This window comes from Manis pentadactyla, chromosome 11, assembly GCF_030020395.1.
Source record: "Manis pentadactyla isolate mManPen7 chromosome 11, mManPen7.hap1, whole genome shotgun sequence".
Classification (NCBI taxonomy): Eukaryota; Metazoa; Chordata; class Mammalia; order Pholidota; family Manidae; genus Manis; species Manis pentadactyla.
Genome location: NC_080029.1, coordinates 113,594,120 through 113,618,347, shown reverse-complemented (window position 1 = coordinate 113,618,347; position 24,228 = coordinate 113,594,120). Strand labels below are relative to the sequence as shown.

Sequence of the window (24,228 nt, the reverse complement as noted above, 5' to 3'; positions counted from 1 at the left end):
TAAACAAAGTGTTTAGCCACATAATAAGAACCTCTTAAATAATAGATGCTTCCATGATTATGATTGTTGTTGGTTTTGTTGAGAGGCCAGAGAGTAGAGTGATTAAATGCAGACCAAACCTGGCATGCAAAGTACCTGTGCGACCTTGGGCAAGTTACTTAACTTCTCCGAGCCTCAGTTTTCTTATCTGTAAAATGGAGATAACAGTATTTTTGTTATTTTATAGGGCTGTGAGAATAAACTTAAAAAATATATGTGAAGTGCTAAAATAGTGTCTGACACATAGTAAGCCCCCTACTGTTAGGCCACAGACGCCCATGGCTCCGTCCCTCCTTCACAGCCTCAGCATCCCCTGTGACCCCCCTGCCCACCAGTATCCATGGCACTCATTCCTTCAGAAGAATTGTGGAGCCCTACCCTGCTCTGTGCCAGGGACTGCGAGCCCCCTACCCACCACCAGAGGTGCCCCTTGCTGACCTCTTTGCAAAGCCCAGGGGATATCCACAAATTCTCAGCTCTGGGTTTGTAAGCTGGTGGGTTTACCCGTATGCCGAGCCCAGGCCTGGCCTTAGGGTGGTGGCTGAGTGGCGATGCACTGGGACAAGGCTGGCAAGGCTCTCAGTGCCAGCTTCTGGCTTTTTGCTTCCTCTTGCCTCTTCCCCCTTTCCCATCCCTGGCCTCCTCCTCAATCCCCATTCTCTTCCTCCTTCCCTTCCTGCCCCTCTGCCCCCAGTCCCTTTTGCCCCTGCAGAGTTGAAGGTCCGGGCAAGGATGGAGTCCCTGGTCGTGTCGTGGCAGCCCCCCCCTCACGCTGCCCAGATCTCTGGCTACAAACTGTACTGGCGGGAGGTGGGGGCCGAGGAGGAGGCCGACGGTGAGGGCCCCCCTGGGGCCCGTGGAGACCAGGCTTGGGATGTGGGGCCTGTCCGGCTCAAGAAGAAAGTGAAGCAGTATGAGCTGACCCAGCTCGGTGAGGAGCGCTGGGGGGAAGGAGCAAGGCAGGCTGGCTTGGGTGGGGTTTGGACAACCTGGGAGTGGGAGCTGGAGGTGGAATTCTCTCTGGGGACGACAGAGTGGTCCCAGGGGTCCCTCTAGCTAGAGAGTGACCCCGTGACCTACCCTAGTTCCTGGCCGGCTGTACGAAGTGAAGCTCGTGGCATTCAACAAACATGAGGATGGCTATGCAGCCGTGTGGAAGGGCAAGACGGAAAAGGCTCCCACCCCAGGTGAGGGGCTGGGGAGGCAGGGGAGGAGGGCTCCCCTGGGGCGCTGCTTCCCTTCGCCTTTCCTCTGGGCCAGCCCTAATGGTCAGGCTGTCTTGTAGCCTCAGCCACCTCCAAACCCATTCTCCTAGGCTCGGGGTCCTTTTCCAGCTCCAGACAGCCTCTGTCAGGGAAGCTGTGTCCGTGTACTTTTAGGCCTGCCTACCCTATTGTCGTGGTCTGGGGGCAGTGCTAATTTGGAAGGTTTGGATAGGGAAACCCAGAGTTGATTGGTGACTCCTGACCCCAAGTTCGGCCTTTAAACAATTTTTAAAACACATCCACCTACATTATACTGTCTATCAGACTGCCCCTCCACTGTAGTCAGGGAGAGTATCCCTAGGTGGCCCACCAGGAAACTGAGGCTCAGAGAAGTAAAGGGACTCACCTGAGGTCACACAGAGCCTGTGCTAGAAGCTGGTCTCTCCACTGTCTCATGGCCTGGATGGGACACCTCGGTTACCCGCCAGGACACTCCCTCCCCACTTAACTCCCCAGGCTGATTGTCACCCTGCGGTTTAGTGGAAGGAACCCTCAACCAGGAGCCAAGAAGCCACCGTTCTAATTCCAGTTTGTTCATCCAGCAAATATTTTACTGAGCATTGACTGTGTGTCAGCTCTATTCTGGGAATTTAGTGACCAACACACATAAGGTACCTGCTCTCATGGAGTTTGTTTTATGTTCATGTAATAAGTACCTCATCTTATAGTGCTTACTATATACATCCTAGTTTGAGCTGCGATAGCAAAAATACCATAGACTGGGTGTTAAACAACCAACATTTATTTCTCACAGTTCTGGAGGCCAGGAAGTCCAAAATCAAGGTGCCAGTAGAGTCTGAATCTGCTGAGGGCCCACTTCCTGGTGCATAGACCACAGGCCATCTTCTCGCTGTGTCCTCATATGGCAGCAATAGCCCCAGAGCTGTCTGGAGCCATCAGGGCATTGTTCTGGACTGAAAGCGTGCATCCTCCCCGAATTCATATGCTGAAACTCTGCCTTCCAAGGTGGTGTATTAGGAGGTAATTAGGATCAGATGAGGTCATCAGGGTGCAGCCCTTATGAATGGGAGGAGTGCCTTTATAAGAGTCACCAGAGAGCCGGCTTCCTCTCTGCTCTCTGCCATGTGACCATAGAGTGAGAAGGCGGCAGCCTGAAACCCGGAAGAGTATCTCACCAAAATGTGACCAGGTTGGCTCTCTGATCACGGTCTCCAGCCTGCAGAACTATAAGAAATAAACATCCATTGTTTCTAAGCCACCCAGTCGATGGTACTTTGTTGTAACAGCTCGAATGGACAAAGATAAGTACTAATCCCATTCATGAGGACTCTACTATATGGTCATATTTTAACTTCATGAATTTTAGGGGAACACAGACATTCAGTATGTACCAAAATGCCAGACACTTTTCTCTATAGCTTACAAATACTAATTTAATCCCCTGACAACTCTATGAGGTAGGTACTATTATCAGCCCCACTAACAGAATAGGGAACGGAGGCATAGAGAGAGGTTAAGTAACTTCTTCAAGGTCACACAGCTAGTATGTGGCAGAGCTGGAATTTGAACCAAGGCAGCCCTAGCTCCAGGGTCTGTGCTCTTAACTGCCATGGTTTTCTGCCTCTCTGTTATAGTCCGCTTTGTGTATGACTTTGGCAAAAAATGCTTAAATTCTTGGGAGCCTCAGTTTCCTCATCTGTGAACTGGGACTGATGCACTCAACCCACAGGATCAAAAGAGAGGGTAAAAGAAAGTGCCTCAGGAACTGCAAATCACTAAGCATGTGTAGGGATGAGTGCCCTCCCTCCTTCCCCATGCTCTAATTTCCACCTTTCAGACCTGCGCATCCAGAGGGGGCCACCCTTGCCCCCCGCCCATGTCCATGCAGAATCAAACAGTTCCACATCCATTTGGCTCCGGTGGAAAAAGCCAGACTTCACCACAGTCAAGATTGTCAACTACACTGTGCGCTTCAGCCCCTGGGGGCTCAGGAACGCCTCCCTGGTCACCTATTACACCAGGTGGGGAAGGGGGCAGAAGCCGGGCAGGGGCAGGAAGAGTGGTTGGCATGGGGTGGAAAAGCCAGTGGCAATGAAGAGAGGGATGCCCGGGAATCAGGACTTCTCATGGCTCATATGTTACGCTGGGGGCACGCTGAGGGTCTCCGGTCCTGATGGTGACAGGTGTAAACGGGGACTCCATCCTTCCCATCCCCTCGTGACAGAGCCTTGTACTCAACCCTCGGGAACATGATGCAGGACAGACCTGCTTCTTCAACCTCAGAGAGCTCCCAGTGTGATGGGGCAGACAGCCCAGAGGCTGTCCCGAGAGGGCTGCCCTGAGGACCTGCTGGTGTGGCCAAGGAAGCCACATAACAATCAATAGCTATATACAATTGCAAGTATAGAGCAAAATTAAGTCAAGGAAGATGGTTCCTTAGGTAGAGAATGACTTGAATTAATCCAGAAAGGTTTCCTGGAGGAGGGAGCCTGACTTGAGATGGGACATGATACCATGAAGTCAATGTCCATCGAGACCTCTGGGTTGTGTTAGTGGCCCCCATGCCAAGGAGCAGATTCCTTGCCCAGGATAGGGCACGGGATGCAGGCTGGGGCAGGGGAGTAGGTGTAGAGGGGCCTGCCCTGCCAGGAGGGCATGCCTGAAGCACTAAGTCACGTTTCTTGCCCTGGCAGCTCTGGAGAAGATGTCCTTATTGGGGGGCTGAAGCCATTCACCAAATATGAGTTTGCAGTGCAGTCCCACGGCGTGGATGTGGATGGGCCTTTTGGCTCTGTGGTGGAGCGCTCCACCCTGCCTGACCGTAAGTGACCCCTTGGCCTTCTCACCCCAACAGCCCTCTTTACTGAAATGTCCTCTGTCATTTATTTTACATTTACATAGGCCAGCCCTCTGCTGATCTTAACTGTTTACTCATACACGTAATACCATAAGATTTATGTGGCTTACTATATAACGTATTATTTGGCTTCTTTTGAGGGTACGCTAAGACCTCACTGAGCTGGTGAAGAGGGGCCAGGGAGGGAAATCAGGCATCCTGGATTCTGTATTCAGGCCCCCATCCTGCCTCTGACACTGGGAGATTCGGGCAGTTGCCTTCCCCACCCAGAGCCTCTCTGTCTTCATTTGTAAAGAGAGTGGGACCATTTGCTCTGCAAATCTGTGACTCTGAAACCCTCTGAAAGGGCATTTCAAGACAAACGGACTTTGATTTTCACAGCAGAGGCTCTTTGGTTCTGCCAGCCCTAAGACTGTTCACCTTCCCATTGACAGAAAACCTGTGTCCCTGGATCTGAAACAGGAAGGTGGTGTGGGTGGGGGGAGTGGGGAGAGGCCCTCCATTCCCATGAATTTGCTTTTTAAAAAACTGCTTACAAATTGTTGCTCACCCAACTCTGATTTCAGTAATTATGGCCTTAAGCAGCATGAAGTTTAGGGAGACCCTGTGTTTTCCCAAAGACTTTATGACACTGGCTGTCAGCACAACTGACTGTGACAGAGCAGGGATGTTCTCTCCTTTTGCAGGTGGGGAGACTGGAAGGTGAGAGGCAGAGGCTTCTGGCAGCTTGTGATGCTGCGGCTCTGTTGTGCCTGAGGTCCCCGGCCCACGTCAGCTGGGCCTTGAAGACCTGAGCCCACAAATCTCTCTCCCTTTCCAACTCACCAGTCACCTGTGTCCCTGCCTCTCACCCTTCCTCATTCTGCCCCATCAGTTGCTTCTGTGAAAACAAAACACAAAGTTTGCAGGGTGGTGCTTCTGACACTGGGGTTCCCCTGACCCTGTAGAATCTGTGTCATGGGCAGGCCTAGATAAAGGCAACACAGGGCATCAGTCATTTAAGATGTCGGGCCACAAGGGGAGTTAGGAATTTTAAATGGTAAATAAATTTAAACACTTTTAATTTAAACTCATGGAATAGATGTCAAACTCAGTATGAGAGTTTAAAATGTAAGCCCTCCAAAACCTTCTGAGCTTTGCCCCAAGTCCTAGAATACCAATCTCCCCAGTCCTCGGAAGTATCTGAGTGTGGAATTCTGAGGGGCTCTGCGCCGAGGAGCAGAGGAGAGCTTCTGGAAGGGAGGAAGGTGGTGAAGCCCCTGTTCCAGCTGTTTCCCAGAAATTCCCCAGTTAGAGACCAGACCTCATTTTGGTTTGTGGTCTGTGGTTTGTTCCACTGAAGAAGGAAGAAAGGGCATGTCCTTATGCCCTTTCTCTCAGCTGCTCCTGGAGTGGGGGCTGTCCGTGACCCTACCTCTCCCTGTCTCCCCTGCACCACAGGGCCCTCAACACCCCCATCCGACCTGCGCCTGAGCTCCCTGACGCCGTCCACTGTTCGGCTGCACTGGTGCCCCCCTACAGAGCCCAACGGGGAGATCGTGGAGTATCTGATACTCTACAGCGACAACCACACCCAGCCTGAGCACCAGTGGACCCTGCTCACCACGGAGGGTGAGGGCTCCCTCCCCAAAGCACCCGAGCAAGAGCTTCCCTGCCCTCTTTGCCCTTCCCAGCCACTCCAGTGTCTGGGTTAGTAGTGAGAGTACCATGAGGTCTGTCCGAGGAGTTTCTAGGAGAAGCAGACGGAGGCCATTGCCTGAGTGGGAGGGGCAGACTTTCTCAGTCCTGCTTCCAGCCCATCCCTGCACCCCAGCCCCACCCAATCCTCCCACCCCCCAGGTAACATCTTCAGTGCAGAGGTACGCGGCCTGGAGAGCGACACTAGGTACTTCTTCAAGATGGGGGCACGCACAGAGGTGGGACCTGGGCCCTTCTCAGGTCTGCAGGATGTGATCACTCTGCAGGAGAAGTTCTCAGGTATGAGGGCAGGGAGGGGAGAGTGGGTCCCATCTAGGGTAGCCCAGGGTAGCCAGAGGCCTCTGGCATTGACTTCTAACCCTAGTCAATTCCTCCAAGGCCCTGTCTCCAACATGACTACACTTACATTGTTTTGGATGGCTGCCCTGCTAGTCTGGAGTGGAGAGGACAAATATGAAGGGGAAATGGGTGTGGTTCGGTGGTGATTCAGTTGAGAGGCCAGATTTATGGGACCCTGGCTTGGTTTCTTTGGGGAGATTGCTTTAATTGGAGGACTGACTTGGAGAGGTGATGAGCTTTGTGGGGAGGAGATGGGCCACAGGACTGGCTACATAATCTGCAGGGTCCAGTATGAATTGAAAAGTGGGGCCCCTTACTAAAAAATTAGGAAGTTTCCAGATGGTGACAGCAGAGCATTAAACCAAGCCAAAAGCCCTCCTCACCCTGGGCCCCATGCAGCTGCCCTGTGGCCCACCTATGACACTAACCCTGATAGGCAGGCGAGAGGCGTGTTTCACAGAAACGCCAGGTTGATGGGGAGAGACCACAGCTTCCAGATGTCCAGTGGGGAGGATAGACAGAGGGGTAGTTGTGGTCCCTGTGAAGCTGTGGGGCACTCCTGTCCTTGCATGAGAAAATTTCAAGTGTACAAAGGGCGTGATTCAGGCCATTGGTCTCCTGAAGAAGCCACAGAAAGTCCTGATCTGTGATCCCAGGCCTTGTCCTTTCCTTGACCTGTTCTGTCTCCTCTCTCCCACCAGACTCCTTGGACGTGCACTCGGTCACAGGCATCATTGTGGGCGTCTGCCTGGGCCTCCTCTGCCTCCTGGCCTGCATGTGTGCTGGCCTGCGCCGGGGCCCCCACAGGTGGGCAAAGGAGCCAGTCTGACTGCAGAGAGGAGAGGTTTCCAGAAGGGCAGCATGGACGAGAGAGCAGGGAAGGTGGCCATGACTTGCCCTAGGCATTCCCAGGAGCCCCATTACATGTAGGACTCTGGGGTGAAGGGATTGGGGGTGATGTCCTCCTGAGAGTGGGGTGGGTTAGGGGAGCCCCAGCCTGTCCCTCAGCAAGGGAAGGCATACCCAGAGCTGCCTTTCTTCCATTTCCTCTGTAGTCGCCGGCATCTTGGAAAGAGGGACCCGCAATCTCCAGAGGCCTGGAGCCAACGGAGGAAGGGCCCCACTCACAGTGTCATGACTGATTTGAACAATCAGGGTTTCTTACTCATTGTGCAGACTGGGAAACTAAGTTCCAGTCCTGCCCCAACCCCTCACTCTTTGACCATTGTGCCTGTTTCCCATCTTCCGTTCCAGGGAAGCCCTCCCGGGCCTGTCCTCCGCTGCCACTGCTGGGAATCCTGCACTGTATTCCCGGGCCCGCCTTGGGCCCTCCAGTCCCCCACCTGCCCATGAATTGGAGTCCCTTGTGCACCCCCGTCCCCAGGACTGGTCTCCACCACCCTCAGACATCGAGGACAGGGCTGAAGTGCACAGCCTTATGGGTGGTGGCATTTCTGACTGCCGGGGTCACTCCAAGAGAAAGGTGAGCCTGGGACCTGGGTAGGTCAGAGCCACCCACTGTGGCTTTCCCAAGCAGGACGCCAGGGGGCGCAAGAGCACAGCGTGTGACCCTGTGACAGAAACCCCTCCCTGGCTCCCTCTCTTTACTGTGCCTGTTGCAGAAGAAAAGACACTCTCCTTTCTCCACAAAAGGGTTGGCAGGGCAGGGAATCAGATGAGCCACCATCCCTGGCAGAATAGGTCAGCCTGCCTCTCAAGGAAGTAGGGGAGAGCCCCTGATGGGCTGCTTGCCGGCGGGTCGGTGGCCAGAACACCCTATCCCTCCTCATCCTGGGAGCTGGGAAGACCCCTAAGACCCAGCCCTCCCCAGTATGGGGAAAGGTTAGTCAGCTTGGCTGTGGCCAGGTGGGCCCAGGACTGGATAAGGTGGGCCCACATAGGGTAGGTCCCTTCTGCGCCGGCAGTGCTGGCTCATTCTGCCCTTCTCTGACCAGCCTGCTCAAACCCGAGTCCTTCCTCACCCTTTCCCTGCCTCTGTGGTGAAGGAGAGCCTGCCTGGCTTGAACACCTCTGGGTTTTGTCAGAGCATCTAGCATTGGGCTTTTCTGCAGGAAGACTTCTCTATCTTTAAATTCACCCCCAGATGCAGCCCATTCTGTGCTCTCCCCGTAGTCCTGGGAGGGAGATAGCAAGGGGACCAAGAGTCTGAGGAGGGGTCTCCATCTAATTTCCTCTCTTATGCCTCCCTCTCCCAGCCAGCCCCTCAGTGTTCTGCTTCTGTCCCCTGTGCAGATCTCCTGGGCGCAGCCAGGTGGACCAAACTGGGCAGGCTCCTGGGCAGGCTGTGAGCTTCCCCAGGCAGGCGCCATGCCCTCTCTGACCCAGGCCCTGTTGCCCCCTGCTGGAACTGGGCAGACATTGTTGCTTCAGGCTCTGGTGTATGACGCCATAAAGGTCAGTGTCCTGGGAGAAAGGAGAGAAGGGTCCCTGTATTGCAAAGAGCAAGTAGTGAGTTCTCTGGTGACCCGTGGTGGTAACTTCCCTGGGGAAGGGGGATGGGAATCGTCTCTTTCTACCCCAAATATCTGGTCATTCTTCTGATGATCACTCTCATTGGTGGTCACCTTGTCTTTGTGTTCTCTGCCCTGCCCAGGGCAATGGGAGAAAGAAGCCACCTCCGGCCTGCAGGAACCAGGTGGAGGCTGACGTCATTGTCCACTCCGACTTCAGTGCATCTAAAGGAAACCCTAACCTCCACCTCCACGACCTGGAACCCGAGGATCCCCTGCCTCTGGAGGCTCCCGACCTCACTTTGGGTGCTGTAGATCTAGGGCAAGGGGAAGACTGGCTGGACAGGCACATGGGAGAGTGTGAGCGGGCAACCACTGGGCCAGATAGACTTACCTGCCTGCCAGAGGCAGCCAGTGCTTCTTGCCCTTACCCGGACCTCCAGCCCTGTGAGACTCTGGAAGAGGCCCCTAGGAATAGCTGCCAGCCAACTGCTCCTGCCCTCTAGGAGCCAGCCCAGGCCTGCCCAGAGCCCCAGTGCCCTCCTCTACTTAGCTCCTCTAGAGGGTGCAGTTTGGGACGGGCTCGTATGGATCATGGGACATGGCACGTATGGCCATGCATGTACATGTGTGTGCCTGTGGATACTGAACATCATCAAGCCATTTGGAGCCTCCCAGGGTGCTTTGGCTGGGGGAGAGGGAGAAATGAATCATTCACTCTCTCCGTTCTCTGTGACACATGATATGTGAGAGACACATGAGGCACAGCTCTGTGTGATGTGCACATGTGTGGAGCACGTGTGTTTGCACCTGGACCTCAGTCCAGGCCATGGTCACTACAGCCTCACTGATCCTCCAGGTTAGGATAGTGCCCCAGAGTGGTCAGTCCCCAGCCCCGCGGGCCCCCCATGTCCATCACCCAGCCTTTTATTACACACTCTGAGAGTGTCTCCAGTGTCCTGTCTGACAAAGACAGCCCCAGTCCGTTTTCCCGTCCAGCTGGGCTGAGAGCAAGCAGGCTCTGAATGCCTAACCTTTAGCTGCACCGCCCCCCATCTCCCGTGCCCCCCGTTGCCCAAGTTGAGATGGTGACTGGCTCACCTCAGACCAACACTGCATTTCATTTTGTGATTTGGGAAGTGCCTGCTTTTGAAAACCTGCCTTCTCTTGCTCTCCCCACCTTCCTTCCCCTTCACTACTCTCGTGGTCCATCTGTCTCCTGGGCCTAGTGCCCTGCTCTTCCTCCCTGATGCACTTTCTTTCCCTCTCTGCTCTTCCTCTGTCCCCTCTGTCTGTCCCTGATGCCTCTCACACCTCTCCCAGACTGTGTCATGTGGTCCCCCTCCCTGGATTCAATCTCTGCATCCTTCCCTGACAACATGACTACCTCATGTCTGCTTCAAGGCCAGAGCGTGACTCCTGTGTCCACCCGCTCACTTCACCTGTCCTCCCTGTGCCTCCTGGTGCCCCATCCCCGATCAGACTGCTCGCCCCCAGTGCAAGTCTGGAAAAGACCTTCCAGCTTCCCTGGCATCTCTCTCCCTGGGATTGAGATAGGAGGGTTCTCCTCAGAGGTGATGAATCCAAGCCACACGAAGAATCTTTGAGACAGGGAAAGGGGAATGTGACCCGGAGGCTCAGGATAAAATTACTGTCTCCCTTCTATGTAGGGAGGCAGTTTTGCTGGATAGGACCTTCTATGTAGGGAGGCAGTTTTGCTGGGAAGGATTGGGACCTTCCCAGCTGAAGCTAAAGGAGGGAAGGGGAGTGGGAATTAGGGGCACTGCAGCAGGCTGCTCCCCACTCTGTGCACGTTGAACATGAGCTGATGGGGTGGGAGTGAGAGGAGCTCACCCTGTGGGGTGCTGGAAGAGAGGTCTTTGCACAGGACAAGGGTAATTGGCTCATTTCGTTTTTTCTTTACATTTAATCCTGAAGTCATTTTCCTGAAGTCACCTCACAGGGACAGGCTTGACTTTCATTTCCTGTGTAGCAAAAACATTGTCATTTAATTTTGCACCTCACCCTCTCATAGGAGCATAGAATGTGGGGGTCTTTTCTCTCTAAATGAATCTTTTTAACTGATCAGCACATCAAGGGTTAACTCTGGCTTCTGGGCCAAATTAGAAATAACCGGTCTTTCTTTTTTTTTTTTAAACGGTGAAATGTCTCTCAGTGGAGTTGCAGCTTCCTCAGACCCTTTCAGCATCTGTGTTTATTATACTCGGGTGTCAGTCACGTTTGACATCCGCACCTACATTTCCTCCCCCTCCTCTCCTTCAACCAGCCTATGATAACACTAAAGATTATTAATGTTGGTTTGTATCTTGTTAAGGATGGAATTGTCACTTGTACTATTTCTGTAGCATTCGGCGTTGCTGTGGCTAACACCATTGCATGTTTCATCATTGCTCTGAAGGTCAAAAGCCTTGTTTTATTTTGCTGGTTTGATTTTTTTTTTTTTCTGAAGAAAAAACTGCCTGGATTAAATGGCTGTTTTAACAGTAGGCTCTTAGCATTACACCGCATAGTCATTTTTCATGTTCTTGTTTAACAGGCACTGAGGTTCTGGTTTAAATTAAATAGCTGCAAATGAGACAATTTATAACCCATTAGGTTGGGTGGAAAATTGTTTCTCAAAAGCAAATAAGTAATAAATCTGGTATCTGCCTATAACTCACAGTTGATAAGAAAGTGGCCATTACTCACTAGCGTTATATATGATTTGGGCTCTGGGTAATTTGGAAGTGTTAGGTTTGTCTTTGTAGGAGTATTTTTATTAGAAAAGAGTCTATTGGCCTTTTACAGGGTATTAATCCCTTTGTCACCTACCATTGATGCCTTATGTTTTTTGAGTCTCATTTTAAAACCTTCCTTTTCTTGATGCATGACAAGTGTAATCGGTACCTGCTCATTTAGTTGTATTTAGTTTATGCTATATTATTTAATTATTTTTCCAGCATTTTTTTTTGTTACTTACAAATATGATATTCTTTAGTGTTAAGCCAAGGCATTCATCATGTATCTGTCCCTGTAATGAATTAATAAACTATTTTCCAAAAAGGTGGAATTCTCTTTTGAAACCAATGACTAGAATTTCCTCAGCCTTTCTGCCCTAGAGAATGCATTTCATACCAGGATGGGAAATGTTGATTTTTGAGGGTAGAAAGTAGGTGGTTATGGGAAAGACCTAGGTCATAGGAAGGTCATGGGAAAGGAATCATCTTCCTTCCTCAACAGGCACTTAGGAAAACGACTTAAACTTAGGAAAGATGTACACATTTTTTAAACTTTCCAGAATGCAAGGGAAAAGTGAATGAACAGTTCCAGAGATGTGGGCTTAGCAGCTCTTCTAATCTGGTCTCCAACACTGCCCACAACTACACACCCGTACACATATGGACACTGTTTCTCCAAGCCAGAGACCCACTCATGCACATTCACTTTCACAAATACCCTTGTGTCCATGAACTCAAACATGGGCACACAGTCACACACAAACCCCCCACCACACACACCCCTCATGCATCTCAGGATCATGGTTGATAGCTGCTCTGCTAAGATCTTTACAGAGCAGGGACCATGCATGCCTTTCTACTAGAAGGAACCAAGAACCAGAGGCTGCCTTGCCCAGGACCACCCCCAAAGTGACTGATGGGCCAGACCCCAGTTAACTGACAGATCATAGGGAGAGATACGGCACATTTTGCATGCAGCAGAATAGCCATTATTTGCATATCACTCTCAGACCAAGGGTTGTGATAAAGAAGAATTAAACACTTGTCAAAATGAATTTAAAATGACAGCGACTCAGGACAACGATTTGACCTCTGCTGGAGTCTAGCACAAGCCAAGAAGGGATGGTTGAGAATTCAAGACTTGCAGGAGGCAGTGCCAGGACTTTGGGCCCATCGTTCCTGCCCTTCCTGGCAATGAGATTGATTTGGGGCTTTTTCGGTCCCCTGACCCTGGATTTCTCCACTGCCTCCCACTGCTTGCTCATATGTCTCAAATCCCACCTCCCAGGCTCATCTTCCAGTTGCTACTATGGCATAAGGACTCTCTGGACTGTATAAACCCCACCGTTAGTAAACTTACATTCTTTCTGGAGGCCTGCCCTTCCTTATTTGTACCAAAGTTAGTTTTCTAAGTAGTTAATATTCCTGATTCCAAGATGACAGAGTTGGTATCAGAAGAGAGATTCAGTTATTGCTCTGCCAGCCCCAGTCCAATGCCAGAGGAGCAAACAACTGGGCGAGGCTGAGGCTACCCTCTCTAAATCTGCTCCTAGATCTTGGTGGCTACCCAATGATTTTGATGGACTAGCCTGTCATGCTGAACTCAACAGAAGATCATTTAATAGTGAGCAGCCAAGATTCAAGATCTCCTTGGGCTAGTGTGGGTATGTAACTCCTAGGAGACATTCCTGTCTTCTGTAACATTCTTCCATGGGGCCTGTATTGTCTCCTTGTATGTCCTCTGACTTGAAACATTGAGTCTTCTTTGTGGCATAGAAATGGTATTGGGAATTTTAACTTTCAGTGTATACTAGGTCATCTGTTAGGACCTGCGTTGTTTAAGTATCCATAGGGGTGAGCAGGAGAGAGATGAGTATCTTTCAGAGGAGCTTCCAATGACTGCCTGAGTTGCCTGGGCTGAACAGCAGGCAGAACTGGGGTTGGAAACCCGGTTCCTTGGGCCTTCTCATTGTTCCGTGGGGTCTGCTCTCCATGGCCCGGTCTCTATAGTCCAGTCTAGTGAAATAACCTAGCCTCTGGGCGGAAGGGCCAGAAACCCATTGAAAACCGAATCTTTGACAACTTTGTGCAGCTTTTAGAGAATTATCTCGAAAATACAGAGTTGGACACGGGGGAGAAGGGTGCAGCAGAAAGAGTGGGTAAGAGTAAACCCCCAGCTTTGCGTGTTCGTCCGCAGTCCGAACCCACCCCCACAGCCCGCTGGATCTTCATCCCCTGCCCCCCATGTGCGAGGCTGACCTGCTGGGAGCGGGTCAGGGGCCTTAGCCCGGGACGGCCTCGGCCGCTCCAGCTACAGTTCAAAGCGCAGGGGGCGAGTCCGCCGCGCAGCCGGGAATGTCCGGCCGCTTAAAGCGCTCGCCGGCTCTTTTGTTCCCCAGACCGGGCCTCCGGGGAGAGGGGGCTGGGGGAGGGGACCCGGAGGGGAGCGGCGGGCGGAGGGAGGGGGCGGGGCGGGCGCAGGCGGGGCGAGTGCGGAGCGCGCATCCCGGGCGAGGCTGACAGATCGCCGCGGCGGGTGCAAGATGGCGCAAGCGGCGCTCGCCCTGCGCCACCGGCGCTCCTAGGCAGGCATGTGGCACCAGCCCCCCGCCGCCCGGGCTCGGCCCCGGCCGGAGCCCCGGCCCCGGCCCCGGCGCCGGCCCCGCGGGACGCTGTGAGCCGCGAGAGGCCCCGGAGCCGCGCGTCGCCGAGCCCAGCGGACCAAGAGCCCCATGGCTGCTGCAAGCGCCGCGCCCCCGCGCCGGCCCCGGCTCCTGCTGCCGCTGCTGGCGACCCTGCTGCTGCCCGCGCCGAGCGACGGTGAGCGGGGGGCGCCCGCGCGCCGGGAGGCTGCGGAGCGAGTCCCGGGAAGGGCGAGCAGGGAGTCAGCGGGCGCGAGGGGCGGGCCTGCGGGCGGACCCCGGGCGGGACGGACTGTCCGGAGAAGGGGAGCCGAGAGGCACGGGGAGGCGGCCCGGGGACGCTGAGCACCGAGCCGCTCGAAGAGAGACCGCCGTCAGCCCGCCGCGGCTCCAGCGCCCAGAGCAGGACCCGAGCCCAGACCGAGGAGCGAGGAGTAGGGCAAAGCAGGAGCTGGGCGGGCGAGCTGGGGCTGGGGAGAGGGTAAGGGAGCCGGGCAGACCTCGGGGCCGAGTCCCGTCCTAGGGGGCGAGCTGGGGTGCGCGGAGCCCCGCGGAGGGCGAAGCAGACCTGGGAGCTGAGGCTGGGTCCGAGCGCGCTGCGCCGGGAGAGAGGGCACCCCGGAGCTGCAGCTGGAGCTGGACTGGGACCCGGAGGGCGCTGGACAGACGGAGGAGGAGGAGGAGGACACTCGGCGGGCCGTGCGTGGGGAGGGGAGACCCAAGGGAGCCCCGATTGCTGAGGAAGGGAATGGGAAGCCCACCAAGAGCGGGCGAGCGGCCGGGATGCCCACGTGCCCCCCTTCCCCGGAGTGTGCACGCGCGAGCGCCCCTGTCCCCAGGCTCAGGGTCTGGAGGCTTTGCTGCCTGGACCTCCGTCACCACCGCCCTGCTCCCTCGGTGGCTGTAAAGGTCCCAGCTCGCGGGAGGGAGGTACAGACCTAGTCCCTTCGCTTCCCACCGCAAGTTCTCAGACACTCATCTGGGAGGTATCGGTTCTCCTCTCAGCTCCGGAGACGCAGGGTATCGTGTCCACATCGAGGAGAAACTTTATCCCCCAGTTGCTGTACGGGGGTTGGGCAGGGGACCGAGGCCGCTGAAACACAGGACCCGGGGAGGACGGGCAAGGCTTGAAGGGGTGTGACCCTCAAATGTAAACTATCCCCGAAGTTGGGGGAATCGCCCACTACCCCAGCCCCTCGCCTTCCCCACCCGCTTTCCCATCTCCCCCAGCCAGAGGGGGGCGCTGGTCTCTTGGGGAGGAGCCAGCCCCAACATGTTCCCTGCAAATGTGAGGAGGGGTCTGTGGCTGCCCTCTCAGACCCTGTGGGTTCATTCCTCCTGGAGTGAAGTCATGACTGGTCTGGTAAGTTGCTCGTTGGAGAAGTTGTTCACTTGGCATCATACCCGGGTTTGGGGGGCTTGGCGTTCCTTTCAGGTTTCTCCTGGTTCCCTGATCACCCTCTTCCTCTTCTCTCCTTTCCCCTTCCTCCTCTTCCAGCTCATTTCTCTTGTGCAGGAGCAGTGAGGTTGCTGGAAGTAAAGATTCTAGGAATCTCTCCTTTCCTGACTTTTGGGAAAGTTGATGTTTGATACCCATCATCTCTCTTTATGACAAAGACAAACAGTCAAAACACCAAAACCTGGAGCGTCCTGGGGAAGGCAATGGATCCTCCCATAGCCTAGCCTGTACCTGGTATCGGGCCGCCTACCCTGCTCTCTGCAGGGTATCAGACCAGGCCTCTGATGGTTTTGCCAGCAAAAAGAAGCAATGATTTATTACTGTCCCACTTTATGTTTGTTTAGAACTTTTAACTTTACATAGCACCTTTGAGTCTGTTAATCATGTTCAGCAACCCTATGACACAAGCTGCATTATTGTTCCTGATTTAAACAGATGAGGAATGGGAAAGCCAGGACTGGCAGAATACTTTACCCGAGTTCACACCCTGAAAAGTCTGTGAGGCTGCGGTGCTTAACCAGAGTGACCACAGAAGTGATAGCAGCTGTGCTGGAGCCGCTCTTGTTTTTGGGCCCCAGATTTGCAACTATTAACTGTGAGAGCCTAAGACAAGTCACTTAATACCTCTGGGCTTCCATTTCCTTATCTATATTCAGTTTCCTTATAATAACTGTCTGAGATGGTCTGCTGATTAAGTAAAACACTGCATGAGACAGCGCTTTGTAATGCATTAAAATTCTATGTATAATAGAGATTCCAATTAGCATTATGGAAGATGGGAATGGGGTGCACAGATCTGGGGAACTTGGAACCCCCCTGTGTGTAGAGTTCTTCATGTCTGCTCGTCCCAAACTAACCCCTCCTAATCCTCTCATTTCCCCTGCCCCATGCAGGTTTTGGCCCCTCTGCTGAACTGGCATTTGCTGTGGAGCCAAGCGATGATGTTGCAGTCTCCGGACAGCCTGTAGTGCTGGGCTGCAGGGTGGAGGGGACCCCTCCAGTGCGAATCACCTGGAGGAAGAATGGGGTGGAGCTGCCAGAGAGCACCCACTCCAGCATGCTGGCCAATGGGTCCTTGCTGATTAGTCACTTCCGACTGGATCGGGGAGGCAGCCCTTCAGATGAGGGTGACTATGAGTGTGTGGCTCAGAACCGCTTTGGGCTGGTGGTCAGCCGGAGGGCTCGCATCCAGGCCGCAAGTAAGTGGATGCTGCTTATTTTTTTTCCCCTGGGGATCTAGGGTCAGCCTAGAGCATGGGGTGGGGACCAGGGGAAGCAGCCTTCTGGAGGACTAATTTCCAGGATGGGTCAGCCAAGAGGTGCATAAAAGTAATAGGTGGTGGTGAAATTATATCACATACTTGCTTAACCAATTGGAAAGTGATTAGATAAGAACGTAGCCAAACACTGACGGGGGAAGAGGGGGAGAGCAAGACAGCTTTATCCAACTCTTGGGTCACTGTGTCTTAGTTTTCCCATGCCTGTATATTGTGAGCATCCCAGTCCATTGAATATGATTCTTGTGTTTAGAGATAAACAATGATCATATTTCATAGGTTATTTAAGAGAATTTTGATGGGTAATTTGGCTACATGCAGTTTTTAATTACATGCTGACTTTTAAACCTTTTGGCTTAGATAAGACTCACTCTACCAGTAATGACATTCTGAGGCTTGGTGGCAATTTGTTTTACAAAAATTACAGTAGAATAATTTCAGGGTTATCACAATGATGACTCCCACCTTCATGCTGATGCGATTTTTGAATTTCAGTTTTACTGAGGTATAATTGACAACAAAGTGTTAAGAATTTAAGCTTTGGTAAGTACATTGTGGTGATATGATACCTGATGTGTTTTTTTGAATGGCAGAGAAAAGGCCCGGCAAGGTGTTCCAGCTCCAGAATTGCTCTTTGCTTGTGTTGATGGACCACCCGTTCTGGGGATGAAATGATGGCTGTGTTTTACTGCCCTGTTCTGCAAAAATTCTGTTGTTTTTAATGTGTGCACACTCATGGGTGAGTGTTGCATAAAGCAAAATTATCTGCATATCTTAGAGGTGGCTAGTCAGGGGAGGGGAGTCATGGTTGAGAACCACTGGTCTTGAGAGAGGGCCAAAGCATTAGCAAGTGGAAAATGTTCTCCACCCCATTTCTTTATACTTGGTGGGGGAGTCCCTTAAAGAGGCTGTTTTAACTTTTGTTGGCAATATTTCTAGCTGACAGTGATTCAGCACTTGCTGCTTGCTGGGCACCCTGCCTAAGTGCTTTACATAAATTATCTCGTTTAGGCATCACAATGACCCAGGCAGGCAGTTTTTGCCCCCCTTTTACAGATGAGAAAACTGAAACTTAGAGGAATTCACTGTCATTGTGGTAAGCAGAGGAGCCAGGACTGAAGTCCAGGCAGCCTGAATCCTGCACCCTCCTGCTTACCACCTATGGCATGCTGCCTCTTCCCTGTCTGATGGCTGACAAGTTTCTTCCTGGCTCTGAGGGCATTTGCACAGTTGCTCTGAATGGCTGGTGAGTGATGAATCGTACTGAGGTAGGAGCCCTGTCACTGAGTTTAAGATGCCCCTTTGTTCTAAGGGAGGCTGATCCAGGCCCCCATATGGAGCTCACTGGGAGGCAGCCCTGGACCTTGAGACCAAATCGCTTCTGGCTCAGCAGCCCCTCGTCCCCAGGGCTGGGCATTCTCTGAGCAGATGGCCGGGTGTGAGGAAGAGAAACATGGATAGAAGTGGGGACCAGAGAAATGAGGCTTCTCAGGGAGGTGGGTTCCACACCTTCCCTAGCCTGCCGTCTGCCCTGAGGGATAGATGGATCCTGTGTTGCCAGCCTAGAATTCTGGGAGATAAATCTCCCAGTGTTTATATATAGCTAATTGTAGATGTGCTTTTTTATACACGGTAATACCTTCGAGATGTTTGGTTCCCTTTAACTCACAATGTAAGAAATTGACCTGTGGGCCCTGGCTGGGGGAAGGGCCTGCAGGTGAGGCCACCCTGGTTAATCCTTTGGGGGCAGCTGGCGGTTTGCCTCCAAGTACTGGCAGTCTGATATGGCCTCTCTTCCCCCCTCAAGGCCTGTGGCCTCACGGGGGAATGCTTGCGTGCCAAGCAACCAAGTGGCTGGATCCCCTTTCCTTACTTCACAGGCTGATGTCCCTAGAAACCTGCAGAGCTGATTAGCTGCTGGGTTTCCTCCTTCGGTAGGAACTCCTTGCCTGTGTGCCCGCAGGTACTGCCGGTGTTGTGTGACATGGGAGGGTGCCTTGCCGTAAGGCATGAGGAGCCCTCTAGAGTCCCCTGCTTCTCCTGCCTGCCTCACAGTTGCTGATGGGGAGGGGGCATAGCTAACCACCCCTCACAGACATACAATCCACCCAGTGCACTAACCCCGTGAGGCAGAAAGGGGTCCAGGTCTGGGTGGGTCTGCTGAGGGATCCCAGCTCTGGGCTGGCAGTGCCCCCTCTTCCATCCCAGTGGTCTCAGGTGCTGTCACTAAAGATGGCCTGACCAGTGTGGGCTAAACTGCAGGCTACTTCCTTGGGGGTCTTCAGTTCCAGCATCTCCTTTTTTAGGATGAAGTGGCTCAGGGCCCTAAGAGTACAAATGCTTCCAGCCTGTTGGGTTTCTCTGCCTTGCAGTTCCATGTGCTTATCATTTGGGGGCTGAAGATTGAGACCCTTGTTAATGATAAGACCCTAGACAAGTTAAGCTCTCTGTGGCCTGGTTTCCTCACCTGTGAAATGTGCATGTAATCCTACCTTACGAGATGGTATAAAAACTAACCCCATGCTTTGCCTGACACATAGGATAATGGGAGGCACTTTCAGTGACATCGCCAGCAAAAGCAGACTCCTGAATCAGCTGTCAGCCCCCAGCTTTCTCCCTCACTGGGATTCAGTTAGGGAGAACCCCAGGGAAATCTACCAGGGAGTGAAATTATTAGAGCCAGAGTACAACTTGTTCTGTTTTAACCCCTTCCTGGGAGGACCTGGGGACCCTCCCAAGCCTCAGAGTGTGAGCTGAAGCTGGGCTGGCCTGTGAGATCTTCTGCCATCCCTCCGGAGGGGGCCCAGAGAGGACACATGAGTCACCTGACCCATGGGAACATGTGCATTGCCTCACACCTGTTGAGGTCTGTGTCCCTGGATGATTCCAAAGAGGGATGGGCTGACCACTGGGGAACCCATCCCCAGCTCCATGCAGGCAGAAGCCCTCAGCCCCTGCCCCTCACTTCCTGGCCTCAGCTCAGGACCCCTGGAGAACTGGGGTGAAGATCTATATGATCTAGAGCAGGACTTCTCAGACTTGACAGTGCCCGCAAATTAGCTGTGAATCTTGATAAACTTCAGATTTGAATCAGTACGTCTAGGCCAAGGCCTGGAATGCTCTGTGTCTAACAGGAGCCCAGGTGCTGCTGGTGCTCTGGTGCGCAGATGCCGGAAGAGAGCCCATGCTCGTGTTTTCATCACTGATGGGGAGCCTGTAGGCAGCAGAGTGAAGTCCATAGAACTTGGGCTTCAGAGCCAGACCTGGGTGGGCTTGAACCCCAGCTATGCTCCTCATTGATAAGTCCTCCACATGAGTTACTAACCCTCTTGAGCCTTTGTGCCCTCATCTGAAAAAAACCAGGCCTAATTCCATCAGCCTTTAAAGGTGTTAGAAGATTAAATGTGGTGATGCTCATTAAGTATTATTGTTAGTGCCAGGTTTTGACCACAAATTCAGGATGAGGTCCAGCCCATCTCAATGCTGGCTGGGTTCTCACAGAGCCAGGATTGCCTCTGGCCCAGCCTGGGGCCATCCTGCGTGCATGGGCCCCACCCTGGTTAGGTGGGCTGTAGAGGCAAACCCCAGCTTGATGGGCTTAGGCAAGGCACCTGACTTCTCTCTGTCTCTTTCCTCATCTTTAAAAGTGAGGGAAATAATACAAAAAGGAATGTTGTGAGGATTACCTATGATAATGTGAGTAAAGAACTTAGCACAGTGCAGGGCACATAGAAAGTGTCCCTTAATATTAACACTATTATTTCGGTGAGGTGGTAGAGGAGAGAAATGTGCAGTTCTAGACCATTCCCGGAAGATCCCTGGTGAGCCCAGATTCCTAGAAAGAGGCAATGGGGTGCGGTGAGAGGGGAGAAATTCCAGTTCTAGTCCCCTACTGTCTCCACCTCAGTAGGTTCATGTGCTTCTCTGGTCCTCACTCATTTCTGAAATCTGACTCATTCTCGTCCTGTCTGCGGGCCAGCACTTTAATCAGCTATTCTGGAGTCCCCTTCCGGCAGCAAGATCCGTGGTGCTGCAGATGTATGGACAGGGTCAGGGCACAGGCCTGTAGAACCAGGTCTGGGTAGGTGTCAGAACTATGGGCTGGGGCTGCTTGGAAGTACACCTTGCAGAGGGCTCCGTGTGTTTAGGGGGCCCTGGAGTGTTTTGCAGTAGGGCAGTGGGTTGTGGAGGGAAATGGTTTCTGGCCCAATGACTGGTCACCCCAGAGGCATTGGTCACATGGAAGTTGCATGTTCAGGTCTGATGTGTGGAACTCAAACTTTTCTTTCCTTCTTGAAGGGCAGCTCAGCTTGGGGAGCCCCGAGGGAGTCTCCCCCACTGTCTCCCAAACACACACACGTCTGGCTGCCCCTTAGAGCAAGAAGCAGGTGCTACAGGTGAAATGTCACTGGTGCAATGAGTTAGTGGCCATGCCTAGGCCTGTCCTCACGCCAGGCAGCACACCTGTACACATGCCATTGCACAGAGGTCGTTGCAAATTGGTGAGGGTCAGGTACTCTTACCTGCCAGTCAGTTCTCCACAGACCAGCTCCTTCTGGTACTCCTGAGAAGACTGAGGTGGGATGGGAAGGCCCTTCCTGAACACCAGGAGTCCTGTGGGACTCTGGGAAAGTTACCTACCCTCTCTGGGATTTGCTTTTCTTACTGTAAAATCGGGTGGTTGGACTGAGGTTCATCTCTGCTGTAAGTTATTAAGCCTTCCTTGCCCCCCAGCCAGTCCTCGGGACATGCTCATCTTTGCTGGGCCTTTTCCCAGTTGCTTCTTGTCCCTGTTCGCCCCTTACCCGATCCCTCCCCAAAGACCACTTAGCTTACAGTCATTTCTTTTTCCCCCTCCTAAGGTGGGGAGTGTTTGTGGTCTGTGGCATTCAGGCCCAACCTTCCTCCCAGTGATGGCTGCTTGCATTGTTAAATGACTGTTTTGTGACTGGATATTCCATCTGTCCCCTCGAGTATATTTTAAGCTCCTAAAGGGCTTCTCTTTTGTATTTCTCACATTCCCTGCCTGTGGGGCTTGGTAAAAACTAAATGAACATGTGGCCTTCCGGGTGCAAAGCCCTGTCTCTCTTGTTTTTCTCTCTGCTTCTCTTTTGCTTTCTCTCTCTCTGTCTCTCCCTGCCTGGTAATTGATAGCATAGTTCAAAGGAACAGAAGCTTGCGAACAGGGCAGAGCGGCAGGGGAATATAACACGCTCAGGGCAGGTTCGCTGCGTGGCTGCTGCTGCCTGGTGTCTCTGGAGGAGCTGAGACTCTCGCTTCCTTGCCAGATGGGGTGCGAATCAGACACCAAATCTCTTGGCAGCCCCTCATGCCTGGGTCCTGGGGTCTTCTGCCTTGGACTTTGTTCCCTGGCTGGGTGAGGCCTGGGTCCCTAGCCGAGCTGGCCCCCACTGTGGGGGGAGGGCCCCGTCACCCACCCGCAGGACTCGAGTGTGGAAGTCGAACGCTTCTGGTTCCCACACCTTGGCTCTACTGTCGCAGGCAGCCAGCTGGCCCCTTGAACACAATGTGCAAATCTCCTCTGTTCCTGTTCCCAGCATTGTCCGTGGCCGGGCGCCTTGGCTGGGAATGTGGGCCCGTGAATAGGAGAGGCATTTGCAGCCTGCAAATGAAACAGGCCCCCAGCCCCCCTTAACCCCCTGTCCCCTCCCCACCCCCAGGGAGAAAGGACTTTTTCACTCCTGGCTTCTTTCTTGTATTGCCTTTCCCTCTCCTCTCTGGAGTCCCTGCAGATGTGTGCATGCGTGTGTGTGTGTGTGTGTGTGTGTGCGTGTGTGTGTGTGTGTGTGTGTGTGTGTGTGTGTGTGTGTAAGAGAGAGAGACTTTTCACAGCAGCTTGAAGGCTGTCCTACACAGCCCTCAATAAAAGTAGAATGGAACAGAAGGGCACCCAGGATGGAAAACCAAACAGCTCACTGCTGTCTTTGTTTAAACTGGACCAAGTGATTCCAAAAATGTCTGCCTTGTGTAAATAACCTATGGCGCCCTAAGAGTCTCTGGCCATAGCCTTATTGCAACAAGGAATGTAATGACCGGTGGTGAGGGGGGGAGGGGGGTGGGGGGGTGCCTGAGCATTGGGTGTGTGTGTGGGGATGTGTGTGGGGCCCAGGATTGGAATCCATCTCTCCTATTAGGGGTTTCCTGTGGGAATCCCTCTTCCCTTGAGCAGTGCGCCCAGACTGGAAAGCTAGAGTGGTTCAGGGCAAGAGGCAGTGGTAGACAATTTTTAGGTCCTGCAAGGGGCTGATTCTTGCCAAATCAGCTGGTGTGAGAGAGGAGGAGGGCGAGTCCTGGGTCATTGCTAGAGGGTGGGGTTTACATTATGGGCACATGGGCATGGCCTAGTGCCTCTGGGTGTCTAGGCCATAGTTGCTTTATTCGTAAGGCAGGTGCCAAAAATCTGGCTGCAACCCGAGCTTACTGGCTGTGCTGCTCCATCCTCCCCCTCAAAAGACCGTTCTTTGATTTCTGAGCTTGCTCCCCATGCCCCCAAGTTTGTTCACCCTGTTCCAAGAAATGCTAACCCTTTGTGACTGCCCTTAAGTGTAAGGGAAGGGGAGAAAGAGAGTGATCTCTACAGCCTGGAGCAGGCCCAGTAGCTTCCTGAGGAGGGGTGTCTAGGCAGGTGACATCAGGACTCAGTGAAGGTGGAAAGGCAGGGGTCAAGCAAAAGCCTAAGGAGAGGCAAGCGGCCGGAGCTCCTGGCCAGACCCCAGACCCCAGGGAGATGGAGGGAGTGGGAAGTGTTAGCTTAATACCTGCCAACAGGCCACCTGATTTGGGCAAGGGAGGAAGATTTGGTATAGAGGGCTCGCATCCCCACTTCTCCTACCCACCCTTCTCTGGATCTTGGTCTGACGCTCTCTGACATATACTCCCAACCCCGCACGCACGCACGCACGCACGCACTGCCCCACCTCTGCCTTCCTGAGGCCAGGGTTAGGGTCTTTATCTTCCCTCAGCCCTTGTTTCTCCTGCCCTGTCCTACCCACTGCCTTCCTTCCTCCAGCCTTTATCTCTCTCTCTATTGTTCCTTCATCCTACCTCTTTTCTCCAATTGTGGCAATTCCTGTGTCCACCAGCCTCTGTGTGCTAATAGGGAGATAGATCCCTCTATTTCAGGAACAAAAGTAGGTGAGCTCAAGTCTTGGCACAGAGCAAAAAGAGATAGGAAGAGGAGAGACTGAGAGGATGAGGTTCAAAGAGGGCCCCAAGTGAGAGGGTCCAGAGCCTCCCCAGCAAGTCAGAGCCTCCCTGGGGGCAGACCTTTACTGGAAAGAATCTGACACCGGCCCCTGCTTGGGGTCTGTCATTGCGCTGGACACTGACCACGGTGGGTGGTGGGGCAGCCCCGGCTACTCTCTGGAATGCTGGTGTTGGGTTGCAGTGCAGATGCAAGCAGTGATAATGGGCAGGAACTGGACTTTCTGGTCTGGCTGCTGCCCCCAAGGCCACTGGAAT

At 53.1% G+C, this 24,228-nt stretch overlaps 2 protein-coding genes across 4 annotated transcripts in view; both read left to right on the top strand.

The window, feature by feature from the left end:
• Positions 1-11,092, top strand: part of IGDCC4 (immunoglobulin superfamily DCC subclass member 4) — a 36,055-nt gene extending 24,963 nt beyond the window's left edge. For 2 of the 3 annotated variants that reach the window (XM_036932331.2, XM_036932332.2), the window contains exons 11-20: positions 734-970; positions 1,125-1,226; positions 3,103-3,286; positions 3,959-4,086; positions 5,563-5,733; positions 5,962-6,099; positions 6,861-6,966; positions 7,414-7,642; positions 8,413-8,574; positions 8,774-11,092. In XM_036932331.2, coding sequence (XP_036788226.2) covers positions 734-970; positions 1,125-1,226; positions 3,103-3,286; positions 3,959-4,086; positions 5,563-5,733; positions 5,962-6,099; positions 6,861-6,966; positions 7,414-7,642; positions 8,413-8,574; positions 8,774-9,136 — 1,820 coding nt within the window. In that variant the 3' untranslated portion in view covers positions 9,137-11,092. The remainder of the gene's footprint in view (positions 1-733; positions 971-1,124; positions 1,227-3,102; positions 3,287-3,958; positions 4,087-5,562; positions 5,734-5,961; positions 6,100-6,860; positions 6,967-7,413; positions 7,643-8,412; positions 8,575-8,773) is intronic. The other variant, XM_036932333.2, reaches the window with a different exon arrangement.
• A 2,811-nt stretch (positions 11,093-13,903) lies between these two features.
• The window catches only part of IGDCC3 (immunoglobulin superfamily DCC subclass member 3), a 38,649-nt gene continuing 28,324 nt past the window's right edge, over positions 13,904-24,228 (top strand). Inside the window, exons 1-2 of the mRNA XM_036932357.2 lie at positions 13,904-14,188; positions 16,363-16,668. Of these exons, the coding sequence (XP_036788252.2) occupies positions 14,101-14,188; positions 16,363-16,668 (394 nt within the window). The 5' untranslated portion in view covers positions 13,904-14,100. The remainder of the gene's footprint in view (positions 14,189-16,362; positions 16,669-24,228) is intronic.